Source organism: Emydura macquarii, unplaced genomic scaffold (genome assembly GCF_026122565.2).
Source record: "Emydura macquarii macquarii isolate MOO-44397 ecotype Brisbane River unplaced genomic scaffold, CSIRO-AGI_Emac_v2 contig_2768, whole genome shotgun sequence".
NCBI lineage: Eukaryota > Metazoa > Chordata > Testudines > Chelidae > Emydura > Emydura macquarii.
Window position 1 is genome coordinate 48,738,013 of NW_027132905.1, and position 12,229 is coordinate 48,750,241.

A 12,229-nucleotide genomic window follows, 5' to 3' on the forward strand; every position below is an offset into this window, starting at 1 on the left:
ATGGAGAGAACGAAAGGTCTGTCTACGCTGCAGTTAAAATCCCATGGCTGGCCCATGCCAGCTGACTCGGGCTCATGGGGCTCGGGCTAACAGGCTGTTTAATTGCAGTGTAGACTTCAGGCTCAGGCTAGATCCCGGATTCTAAGACCCTGTGAGGCGGGACGGTCCCAGAGCTTGGGCTGCAGCTCCAGCCTGGATATTTATACAGCAGTTAAACAGACCTTTAGCCCCACCCCCCGTCGGCTGGCTCAGGCCAGCTGCAGGTGTCTAATTGCAGTGTAAGGCTCCCGGTTCCTTATGCCTGCTGCAGAACTGGCCAAGGCTCCTGTGGAAGATTGTCACCTGGGGCTCCAGCAACCCCTACCCGCATATAGCAGCCAGCCAGCAGACTGTCCCATGGAGAGAATAAGGGGAAAATCCCCAGAGAACCTGCCAGCCAACACCCGTGTAGAAGGTGCCTGTCCTGCAGCCCTCAGGGGAAGGACAAGGTAATGTAGCAACTGCATTTCACTGCAACGGTGCATACTGGGGCTGCACATGCTTCAGAGCTTTTGTAGGCTCGCTGCACACGTGAGGCACTCCTGGCATCCTGTCATTCCCCCCACAAGCTCGCTGTGCGCCCCCCTGCCATCCCTTTACCCCTTCATTTCAATGCAGCTTCCTCAATAGCCATCCTGCCAGCAGCTCTGTGTGATCCCCCATTCTTAACCCCCATGCCCTCCATTTCCCCTTCCCTCCCATGGCAAGGGCTCTATGTTCCCTCCTGTTCCCACCTTTCTTCCTTACCAACCTCCCCCCGACCAGGATTTCTATGTGCCACCCATTGCCCCCTCCTCAATATCATTCTCCCCATGCCAGGGGCTGTGTGCAAGCCCCCGTTCTCCTCTTGCCCTCCCTACATTTCTCCCCCTCCCCCCCCCATTATTATTTAACTGGAAGGAATGATAAGCGATTCAGGATATCAACATATTAAACTCTGTTGGGAGGATGGGCTGAGATGAGATTGGTGTATCCTTATGCTGGAGGGTATTAATGGGAGCTGTCAACCAGTTATTTTATCCACAGACCAATGCAGAGGTGCTTGAAGCTCTGGTTGTACTAAACAGATGGCAGGGGCTCCATGTCTCCCCTACTTTCCCCTAGAGGTCAATAGGAGTCTGGGCCACTGATGCCTAGAACATTTCCTGAAATCCTGGAATTGACTGGATGTGCCATTGAAAAGTTATCACTTTACAGACAGACAAACCACAGAAATGCTATCAAGCTTGCTAACTTGGACAGTCTTCCTCGATTTGACTGACACACACAAAGTGATTGATTGGCAGTCGACATTAAGCCATGATCAAATTAAACAGCAAAATGTCAAGGATAAAAACAATTTATTCCCATGCAGCTTGTGGGAGGGAGCTCAAAAGCAGCAAACAGGAGGCAGAAAAGCAGAAACCAGAGGGGAAAAAACCCCCACACTTCCTAAATAATGTAGGATCTATAAATAAACCATCTAACAAACACCAGTTTTTGGGGAGATTTTAAATCTGCTGAAAGAGACCCTGCCAATATAAAAGTCAAGCAATTAAATAAAGATTCCTTAGCTCTGGCACCAATAATATCACAGAGAATGAAAACGTGGAGTTTTGTGTTCAGATACCACAGAGATAATTGTGTTATACATAACTAGACACACAAATAGATCGGTTGATTGAATTTTTATAATCTTTGGTAATGTACTTTTCACCATTTATGATGTCTGTTTAATTCTTGCATTTTGCTCAGGTCTGACAGTAGAACTAGATGGTCAGTTTCATAATGGTGTGTAGTCAGTTTCACTTTCCAGTGTTCAGGCACTACCAAAAAGGTTCACAACCTTTAAGAAGAAGGTTGAAGTCACCCTTTCAACCCCCCAAGACATTTTTATTAGGTTTAATAACTCCACCCACCGCCAAAAGTAAATACACAATAAAACCCCACTACATTCTGGCTTAAGTTGGTAGACACTACAATGCCCCTTTAAATGTCTTTACACTGCAAATAGGATAAAGCGCATTCCAAACCAGAGCCCTTGCATTAAAAAAGAGGAACTTTTGAAACAAAGCCATTTTTTAAATTATTTTGGTCGATTTCCTTTTATCCTAGTGTTCTAGAGCCGCATTGCATTCTTGCTGGTGTCATAGCATATGCTGTTGGAAATGAAAGCAGGAGACTGTACTTGCCTGGGTATTATCTGTAGTGCAGGTGTGAATGAGAAGTGTGACAACAGTGTGTGTGTGCAAATGTGCCATGTCTGCACGCAGTGCATTTGCATGTAAATGGTGTGCTTGTGTGTATACACATGGTGTGTTCGGCTATGTATGTAACATAGGTCTGGGGGGGAAGCAGAAAAGGAGGACAAGCTGCATGCTGGTACCTTATTTACCTTGCAATAGTCCCCTGCAACTTTTCTGGATTTCATACCCCAGGAAATTGGATTTCACATGGGGAAGTGCAATTTGAAGGACTTTCATCTGGAAACATACAGTACCCCCAGCACCTCAGCCAGTGTTTGAATACTCCAGGCTCACGCAGGAAAGGAAAAACAGGAACAAAGGCCTTGTCCTTTACAGATTTTGAGGCTTAGGGTGACCATCAAGTGTCCAGCTACTGGTTTTAACGACAATGATTTGCATTTTGCTAAAATGGGGTCCCCCACCCCCCAAAAAAAAAAAAACCCCATCTGTGAGAACGTGCTCTCTGCTCGGCAATATTCACAAGAAAAGGAAAACATCGAAGGATCTCAGGGAACTTACCAAGAAGAACAGGAGCAGCAGTGCCTGATTGTACAACAGCTTTCTTAAGGCTGCAGCTGCTTTGCTTTGCCACATTTAAAGGAGCAGTCCCCAGAAAAGCACGCTGGGACTAAGAGGGCAGGAAAACTGGTCTCAGATAGACCCAAAGGGACCAGGAAGTCACCGTGAAAAGTGCTTGTGAGGAGGGGGCGTTTCTATGTTGTACATTTCCCTGCTATACTATGAATGAGCCCCTTATATGGGGATGAGTCCATCCTTTCCAGGCCCTTCTGTTGGTCACTTTCTCAGTCCCTTCAGCACTTGCTGCTACAAGAAGGGAGGGAGGAGCCCAACAAATGACTCCTGCCTGTGTTAATGTCCCACGACTGTACCTCTAGAGCACTGTGCATGGCAGTTTTCTATTGAGAGGCTGTGTGGTCTAGTGGGTTAAGCTCGGGGTTAGCACATATTCTGTGGTGATGAACGCAATGCAAATGCCCAGATGATGGATAACCAGGGACTTGAGTCCCAACCCTGCCAATGATTCACTCTAGGGTCTTGGGCAAGTCACCTAGTATTTCTGTTTTCCCCAAGTATAAAGGGGGATAATAATCCTTAGCTCATAGGCTGTGAAACTGAGTTCATTCATACCTGGATAATGCTTTGAAAGCCTTGGATAGGAGATGCTATGAAAAAGGCAAAGTATCATGGGGAAAATCTGTGGCTATTTAGGACACTGAGATTGTCTTTGTGCTGCACAATGAGGTGGTTCAGAACCTCATGGCCACAATGTGGCTAGCCACTCAGATGCCTCCGCTCTTGGAGAATCCCCGCTTCCTGTCAGTGGTACAGGGGCCAGACACACACGTGCAGGGTTCTGATTCCATTCAGAGGGCCATGGCACACATGCATTCACTCCGGCTGGTATAATTAGTTACAGTGTTGTTATTTATTACTTGTTTCCTTTGATTATTAATTCAGATGAACTACCCACTCCTGCTTCTGTCCTGTGGTGCCAGTCAGCACAAAGCCTGAGCATCACTTACATGGAACTTATGTCGTGCTAGCCCTGTGCAGAGGGCTGAGTTTCTCACCCTTCACGCTTCCTGTATAACATCAGATCAAGAAAGGATGCGGAATGACACAGTAGCCCCACCACTGGGAAGAGGGTGAGGGGGAAGACAGGTGGAACATAGGAAGGAAAATCGACACCAGAGGCTGTCCAGCACCGTCCTGTTCAGAGGGCTCCCCCTTCAATCCCACCGGGGAGTCAAATTCATCATCCCCTCTTTGAAAGGTCACCAGGCTTCCCATTAAGAGAGCAGAAAAGAGCTGAGCTGGGCGCAAGTGGGAGCAATTAACGTTGTTCTGGCCCAGGGCTCATCCTGCTGCCAGGAGTGTCAGGGGGGATTGAGGCCGGCAGAGAGAGGGGAAGGGAGTGGGAGATGTCGCTGAAGAATGCTTTTTATCCAGGACTCCTCCAGGGCTGCAGCCCCAGTCCCAAGCAGCGCTGAGCAACCCTGCTGGCTTGGTGTGAGACATGTCAGAGTCATTACTCATTGCCTGTAAGGGGGCTGCCTCTCACCACCTCCTTCGCCTTCCCTTCGCCTGATCTGATTTGAAGGGACAGCTGAAGGCCCGGGCTGGCTGCGCTGAGCATGCTGGGAAGGAGCACGGGTCCCCACGCCTGTCTGCACCATGGCCCAGATCTCTCACTGGTAATTGCCCCTCGGCTGTGGAGGGCTGCTGGGCAATGTTGCTTAAAGAAGCAGCGAGACGGGTGCCTTTTGCATGCCACTGGGAAGACAGCAAGTGTTTTCCGGTGACCAGTTCTGCCTTGGCCATCAGGCCTTTCCTTCCTGCAGTCCCGGTTCCTTGAGCGGGGGTGAGGAGTGCTTAACGCCTACTGAGGTGCTTAGCAAAGACCCAGGAGTCCCTTTTTCCCAGGCTTTGGTCTTGTTAAAAGGCTGCTGTTCCCAGTGTGGTGTTTCAAAGGGGTTGTTAGGGGGATTATGTCTCAGGCTCTGACTCCGGAGTGAGGCGATGCATTTGAGCTGTCATCAGGACGATGGGATGAAAAAGAGCTGAAACCCAATTAGCATAAAAAAAACCTGCCAAACTCAGCCTGCAGCTCAGAGGCTTATTTCATTATCTGATATTCCTTCTTTTGCAATCTTCTCTGAAGTTATTTCCTTTCCAAGAGACGGCGCCGGGGCTGAAATAAACACAGCCTGGTAGCAAGTCTGTATGCATAACCCATGCTAGCACAGAGTGTGTCAGGCTTCCCCCTCTAGGGGCTGGACAATTCATGGATAAAAACCTACTCCTGCTACCAGCTAATGGAGCTACTCCTTTAACTCAAGTGGTAAAAGTCTGTGCTGTTGTGCTGAAAATTCCTGGGTTCAACTCATCTGATGACCCAGATGGGACATGGGGGTTGTTATATTTGCACTGAGTTCATGTTAAGAATGAGCTCCCAAAATAGATTCTTTCATAGATTCCAGGGCCAGAAGAGACCATTGTGACCATCTAGTCTGACCGCCCGTAGAACACAGGCCAGAGATCTTCCTCAAAATATATCTCTGGGTCCGGACGCAGAGGAAGTGCTTTCAATTCTACATTCCTTTCCAGCAAATCCAATCCATCTTCCCTAGCCCAATTTGCCAGCTCAAGTGAGGTCCTTAATGCCCCAGGGTAACATCACAGAGGTACTCTGTAGGGCAAGCAACCCTCCACGGCCAGTCCATAATCTGCCACCAAGTGCAATGCACCAACCACCTTACTTGTAGAGGATGCAGAGTTCCTAGCTCCTTTCTCAGAAGTTTCATTTCTTCTCCTCTCCACTCTCACCACGAGTTCTCTTTTCTTCCTCATCAAACCACTCCCACCTGTGCTCTTCTCTCCCTTTTGAAGATAAAACAAGGTTTAATCCTAAAATGGGTGAAGATTGAATGGAGAAGGGATGATATTTTATCCAAGATACTTTCTTTCTTTCTTTCTTTCTTTCTTTCCATTCATCCCAGGCTCATGACAGTGATATCAGCTTCCTTTCCCCCTGGTACCTGAGCACCTGAGCGGTGCACCCCAGCCTATGCTGTCTGTAGAACAGTCTCCTTCCAATAACTACAGGTGCCTCGCAGAAAATAAAACGGATTGTCTGAATCCTGTTAATTATTTGTACCATAGAAGCACTTCGAGGTTCTGACTGAGATCAGAGACCCACCACCCTAGCTGCTGCATGCACACACAGCGAGAGACAGTCCACGGCCTGAAGAGCTTACAGTTTAAATGGAGGAAATCTCATTAACTCTGTTTTAGAAGGGGACCAAGGCACAGAGAAATCAGCTGACTTTCCAAAGGCCGCTCAGGGCGTCTGTGGCAGAGCTGGGACTTGAAACCAGATGGCCTGAGTCTTAGGTCAGTGCCTTGGCCACAAGGTCATGCCTCCTTTCGAGTGACTTAGCCATTTACAAAGCATCAGGTCAATTTTTGCAGTTTAACTCTGTCCAGTTACCCACAGGAATGAGTCATTGAAGAGGCTGAGGGGCATTTCCCCAGATATCATGGTGATGAGCAGGGTATAAGGAGTATGTAGATACTCGGTCTCGGTAGGAAGTGATGCCTTTGGTGGAGTGACTGGTAACAATTCTGAGAACTGACCCTGTTGACTTGGCAGCAATGGACTCCAATGAGCCGTTGCTGCAGGAATCGAGTATGAGCAAATCACAAGAAACCTGCCCAAGAGTGAACAGTGAAGTGTGCAAGCCTGCTGTTATTGTACAGACAAATGAAGACAGCAGACATGGGACTCCTGGCCCCTGAACTGGGGCTTAGATGTGTTAACACAGCACGAGGAGATTTGTGACCATTAAACACAGGCCTGCAGATTTTGAGTGTGCCCTGTGTTTTTGTTCTGCGTTTGTACAGCACCCAGCACAGAAATGCCCGACAGTGATACAAATAACAAATAAGATGGATAAAAACTAGACCCCCTGGGTCTTTGAATACATGAAACCCCACTACCTCCCAGGAACGCAGCGCAAGAGAGAGCTCCAACCCGTCAGCCCTTGAGGGGCACAAAAGGCGGGGGACTTTGTGTGTTTAAGAAAACGTGTGTGTGTGAGTGTGTGAGAGAGAGCGCTCTCCACAAGCCTGCATGAGTATGTGTACGCGAACTGGGAATCACACCCCTAGCTCACAGTGCAGATGTCGCTTAAATGTTGTCAGGCGGCTGGAGCTCTCTACTTGGTTGTGAGGGGTCTGCTGGCTCAAATCCAAGAACTGAACCCGTTCTTGCACTCATCCAGGACCAGGGAGAGCTGCCAAGCTTAAGCTGCAGTGTTGGTTTCCAGCAGGCAATTGTCTGCAGGATTCCATACTCAGCCACTCTCTCCTCGCTCACCGTCACACACACGTGCACACACATTTCACGGTTCCCAGAAACACTGAGGACCGGATTCTCATTTACACTACAGTAAAAGGACCTTAATGTAAATGAGAAGTAGGCCTCACCTCTTCTCCTTGCAAGTTCTGATAAAACCTGACTTGTTTTTGGAGTGAACAGTAAGGCAAGCCATAGTTAGAAGGTGTACTGGTGGCAAACAATATACACTGTATATACATACAGCCTCCAACACATACTGACATGATTCATGATTCTCTCTCTCATGGAGTACACTTGACACATACAAGCACACACACACATTCTGTATGTAATCCCCTCCTTCCTCACCAACAGCCATAAACAGTTCATTCAAATAATGTTCAGATTCTAATAGAAATGCACAAAAAATTATAATTGAGCCAGGATTTATAGCATTACCCGAACTGCGCTAAACTAGGCGTGGTTTAATGATCTGAGCACTGGGAGTTAGGAGTTCCTGAGTTAATCTCTGATCCTTCTGAGGCCTTGAGCAAGTCATTTCCACTGGCTCTGCCTTAGTTTCCCCATCTGTAAAACGGAGATCATGATACTTACCTACCCCATTGGTTCGTTGTGACAATAAATGATTGTAAAGTGCTTTGAAGATGGAGACCGCTGTGTACGTGATGACGATGGCCTCAGGCTTTGTGATTTGGAGTCACACCAGAAAATAATATATTGATGGTAGATAACCCAGGCTAAAATGTCCAAACCTGGGGGCCTAGATGCACATGTAGGCGTTTAACAAGTAGCCTGATTTTGTGGGTGCTTAGCACCTCTGAAAATGGGGCCACTTATTTACGTGCTTAAATATTGATTTAAGTGCCTATCTTTAAGCACTCATGACATGTTTGCCCCCAGCATTTTTGAAACCAGCACTAGGAAGCTGGTATGAGAGTCCCACAGCACTGACCCAGAGGGTACTTGGGTACACAATTGTTTCCTCACTGTGGGCTAATTCTAGGACCACAGCATTGGCTTCTGTCCCCCCCGACAGAGGAACGTGGGCTCTAGTGCTTAGACACCACAGGCCTGAGCTAAGGTTGCTATAGCAAACTTCCTTGGCATCTCTCTGCGTTTGTGAGTGCTGGAGACACACCTCACGCAGTCCTGGCAACATGGTCAAAGCAATGGACAGCCAAGAGGGTGTCTGCCTGGGAGGCCGAGGTGGGTTATAGGCATTGCAGAAGTGGTCCGGGGGAGGCTGTGAGGAAAGTGGGGTGTCCCTTTTTGGGAGCTCTGGGCCACTGCTTGTGGGTGAGTTCTGGGCCGCTGTGTGTGCATGTGCGTGTGCATGTGAGAGAGAGAGCTCTGCAGCTGGTGTGTATGTGTGTGTTAGCTCTGGGCCATGCTGTGTGTGTGTGTGTGAGAGAGAGAGAGAGCGAGTGAGCAAGCTCTGAGCTGCTCTATGTGTGTATGTGTGCGTGTCTGTGTGTGAGAGCTCTGGGCTGCTGTGTGTGTGTGTCTGTGTGTGTGTGAGCTCTGGGTTGCTGTGTGTGTCTCTGTGTGTGTGAGCTCTGGGTTGCTGTGTGTGTCTGTGTGTGTGTGAGCTCCGGGTTGCTGTGTGTGTGCGTGTGAGAGAGAGCGAGCGCGCGCTGTGGGCTGCTCTGTGAGTGTGCGTGTGAGAGAGCGCACGCGGGAGCTCCGGGCTGGTGTGTGTGCGCGTGTGTGCGCGTGTGTGCGCGCGGCTGGCGGAGGGTGCAGCCCGGCTGGGGGGAGCAGGCGCAGCAGCTCAGTCCCTGCATCCTTCCTCTCTCGGCTCTCACAGCGGGAGGAGCCGCGGGACCGGCAGCTGGGAGCCCCTCCGTGTCATCCCCAAGAGGAGGCGAGGCGGCAGCCGGGTCCCTCTGCTCCTGGAGCCGGGGCAGCGCGAGCGGCATCGGAGCATCTCCCTCCTCCAGCTGCAGTGGGGTAAGGACAGCGGGGCCGGGGAACGCGCCAGCCAGCTGCAGGCGGGGGGGGGGGGGCGAGGCTGAGAGAGGGGCATCTCCCTCCATTTGCAGTGGGGCAGGGGGAGGGGCACCCCCAGCCAGCTGCAGTGGGGGGGGGGAGCCGGGGCAATTCCAGGCGGGGCCGGGGCCATCCCAGGCAGACCAGTGGGGTGCTAGGGAGGCGGGGAACCTGCCGGCGGTGCCGGGGGGGTCGGGACCTCTGCAGGAGTGCGGGCGGGGCGGCAGAAGCAGCAGCAGGGTGGAGATCGGGGCCCCTCCAGCTGGAGAAAGCGCCCCCCCCCCTCCAGCCTCTGACCCGCGCCCCCCACCCCCCGTTTCCCCGCTTGCAGAGCCGCGATGCTGCCCTGGCGCCGGAGCAAGTTCGTGCTGGTGGAGGACGAGCGCAAAGGCAAAGGGAAGAGCCTGGGCCCGGGGCTGAGCTACACCTCGCTGCTCTGCAGCTTCGTGCGCTCTTGCCCGGACCTGCTGCCCGAGTGGCCCCTGGAGCGGCTGGGCAGCGTCTTCCGCAGCAAGCGGCAGACGGTGGAGCTGAACCCGGAGGACCCGACCTACACCGCCTGGTACCTGGGCAACGCCGTCACGCTGCAGGCCAAGGGCGAGGGCTGCACGGACGGGGCGGTGGGCAAGATCTGGGCCAAGAGCGACGGCGGGGCCAGCGGCGCCAAGATGAAGCTGACGCTGGGGCCGCAGGGGCTCCGCCTGGCCCCCGGCGAGAAGGGCGGCCGGCGGCCGGGCCACGTCTACCTGCTGCACCGCATCACCTGCTGCGTGGCCGACGGGCGGCACCCCAAGGTCTTCGCCTGGGTCTACCGGCACCAGGTGCGGAACAAGGCGGTGGTGCTGCGCTGCCACGCCGTGCTGCTCTCCAAGGCGGAGAAGGCGCGGGCCGTGGCCCGGCGGCTGGGCCAGACGGCCAGCGCCGCCTTCCACGAGTTCAAGCGGCTGCAGCGGCAGAACGACGGCCGCCGCCTCCAGCAGCAGCGGCTGGGCCCGGCCGTCCTGCCCCGGGTGCCCCTCCGCCGCCTGCTCAACGCCAAGTGCCCCTACCGGCCCCCCGCCGACCGGAGCCGCGGCGCCCGCCGGCTGAGCTCCATCCAGGAGGAGGAGGAGGAGGAGGAAGAGCAGGGACCCTCCTGCAGGGTCAGCCCCGCCAGCAGCCGCCACCCCGGCCCGGGCGGCAGCGACACCCCCGGCTCCGGCTGCAGCCACCCGCCGCCGGCCTCCAAGGCAGCCGAGCCCTGGGGCAGGGCGGAGGTGCTGACTCTAGTCGGGGAGATGAGGGTCTGCAGCCTGCGGGGCCCGCTGCCCCAGGCGGAGATCCCGCCCTGGAAGCCCTCCCGAGAGAGAGCCTGCTTGTCCTGCTAGAGCGGCGGGGCTGCTGGAGGCAGGAAGCGAGAGAGGACCGGTCTGGCTCCGGGGGGATGAGAGGGGGACAGAGTCGGTCTGGAGATGCCACCTGCTGCTTCGCCCCTGGCCGGGTTCCCATGGCGGCTGCTGTTGCAGCCAGGGAGAGCCAGATCTGTGGACAAACCAGACCACAGTCATCATCCCCTGCTGTTGGCAGAGCTCCCACACAGACCGCCTTGTGCTGACTGTACCCAGCCTGCACTGAACACTCCTTCACTGCCATCTTAGTAAAGGCACCAGCTCGGAATGGTCCCTTTCCTCTGTTCTTCTGAGTGGACACTGAAATGATCCAGACCTGCTGGTGCAGATCTCCCTTTCTGCCAACCTCCCTTCCCAGCCCCCACTCGCCAACCAGCTCAGAGAAATGACTGCACTGACTCCAATGACTGGCATTAAAGCCATGGACCGGCTCCGGCAGGTTCTGGAAGGGTTCCCTGAATGGGCAGCCGCCACAGAGTAGGCAGGGAGAAACTCTTGTGTGTATTTTGTAATTCCAGTGGTTTCAAGGAATGCCAGAGACACACACACAAACTGGAGGATTTTATATTTACATTTCAGCAGAGGGAAGGAGAAGCTGTTCCAGCTGGAGTGACTTTTACTACTTGATCTAAATTAAAATTTATATCTTTAAAAAAAAACAAAAAACAAAGCCATCTATTTACAGAGAGTTGCCCTTAAATTTCACTTCTATTACAACCTGCAATTTTTTGTACAGTTTTGTATGTGTCACATAGGACAGGTGCCTGTATGTGTCTGAAGAGGGGCTGGACTGTGGATTGGAATGGAATATACAGCACGAGGGGGCTGATTTTCGAAGGTGCTGGGCCCCCATAGCTCTCCAGAAGGGGTTGTGGATGCTCAGGAGCTCTGCAAATCAGGCCACAGTTGCATGGCTAAAGATAAGGGCCTAAATTCATATTTAGGTACCTGAACAAGCATCCTGAGGTGCTGAATAACTGTTGTCTTTCAGGGGCTTTGGAGAAGCTCAACATCTCTGAAAATCAGCCCTCTTTGATTTAGGTGGCTAAGTGTGGATTTAGGTGTTTACAAATTGGCACCCAAATTTGGAAAATTTGGCCTGGTTGCCTAGCTGTGTCTCAAGGGGACAGGCTATAGAATACCCTGGAGCCAAAGTCTTCATTTTGCTTTGGCTTCAATGGATTACATCGGGGACAAATTTGGCTCACATATGACTGACTGGGGATGAGATGCAGAGCATCACAGAGAGAGAGAAGCTTTGTTTTGACACAAAACATGGGGTGTTTTAACCCCAGGGGAAGAGGGTCAGCGGCACATGTCTCCTTTGTATGTTCACAGTGCAAAGCCCAATGGTGTGTGTGTGTGTGTGTGTATCTCACAAACACACATGCCCGCACATCAGTGGTCATAATAATAAAGTTTCTCTGCATTTTCTGCAACGATGACTGTGTTTTATCTTTTGCAACCTCCAAAACATTTCATTGCCATTGTGTCTCAACAGCAGTGATAGCTGGAACCAAAACAAGCTCATCACTGAGCGAGAGATTGGGCTGCTGTCTATCGATCTAGCTCAGAGTTTCATACTGCTGCCTCTCACTGTAGTGTCTGAGCCATTGTGTAAAATTAGTAACGGTATCAAAGTTCATAGTGGTCTTCATGGAAACTCTGGCACCTCTTCCTTTATGGGGTCTGGTCTAGGTTTTGCA

At 52.0% G+C, this 12,229-nt stretch overlaps 1 protein-coding gene across 1 annotated transcript; it reads left to right on the forward strand.

Moving 5' to 3' along the window:
* Positions 1 to 8,862: 8,862 nt before the first annotated feature.
* Positions 8,863 to 11,962, forward strand: FAM43B (family with sequence similarity 43 member B). The gene is made up of 2 exons (XM_067566851.1): positions 8,863 to 9,096; positions 9,467 to 11,962. The coding sequence occupies exon 2, from the start codon at positions 9,474 to 9,476 to the stop codon at positions 10,500 to 10,502; it is 1,029 nt and encodes a 342-aa protein (XP_067422952.1). The 5' UTR covers positions 8,863 to 9,096; positions 9,467 to 9,473; the 3' UTR covers positions 10,503 to 11,962.
* The last annotated feature ends 267 nt before the right edge of the window (positions 11,963 to 12,229 follow it).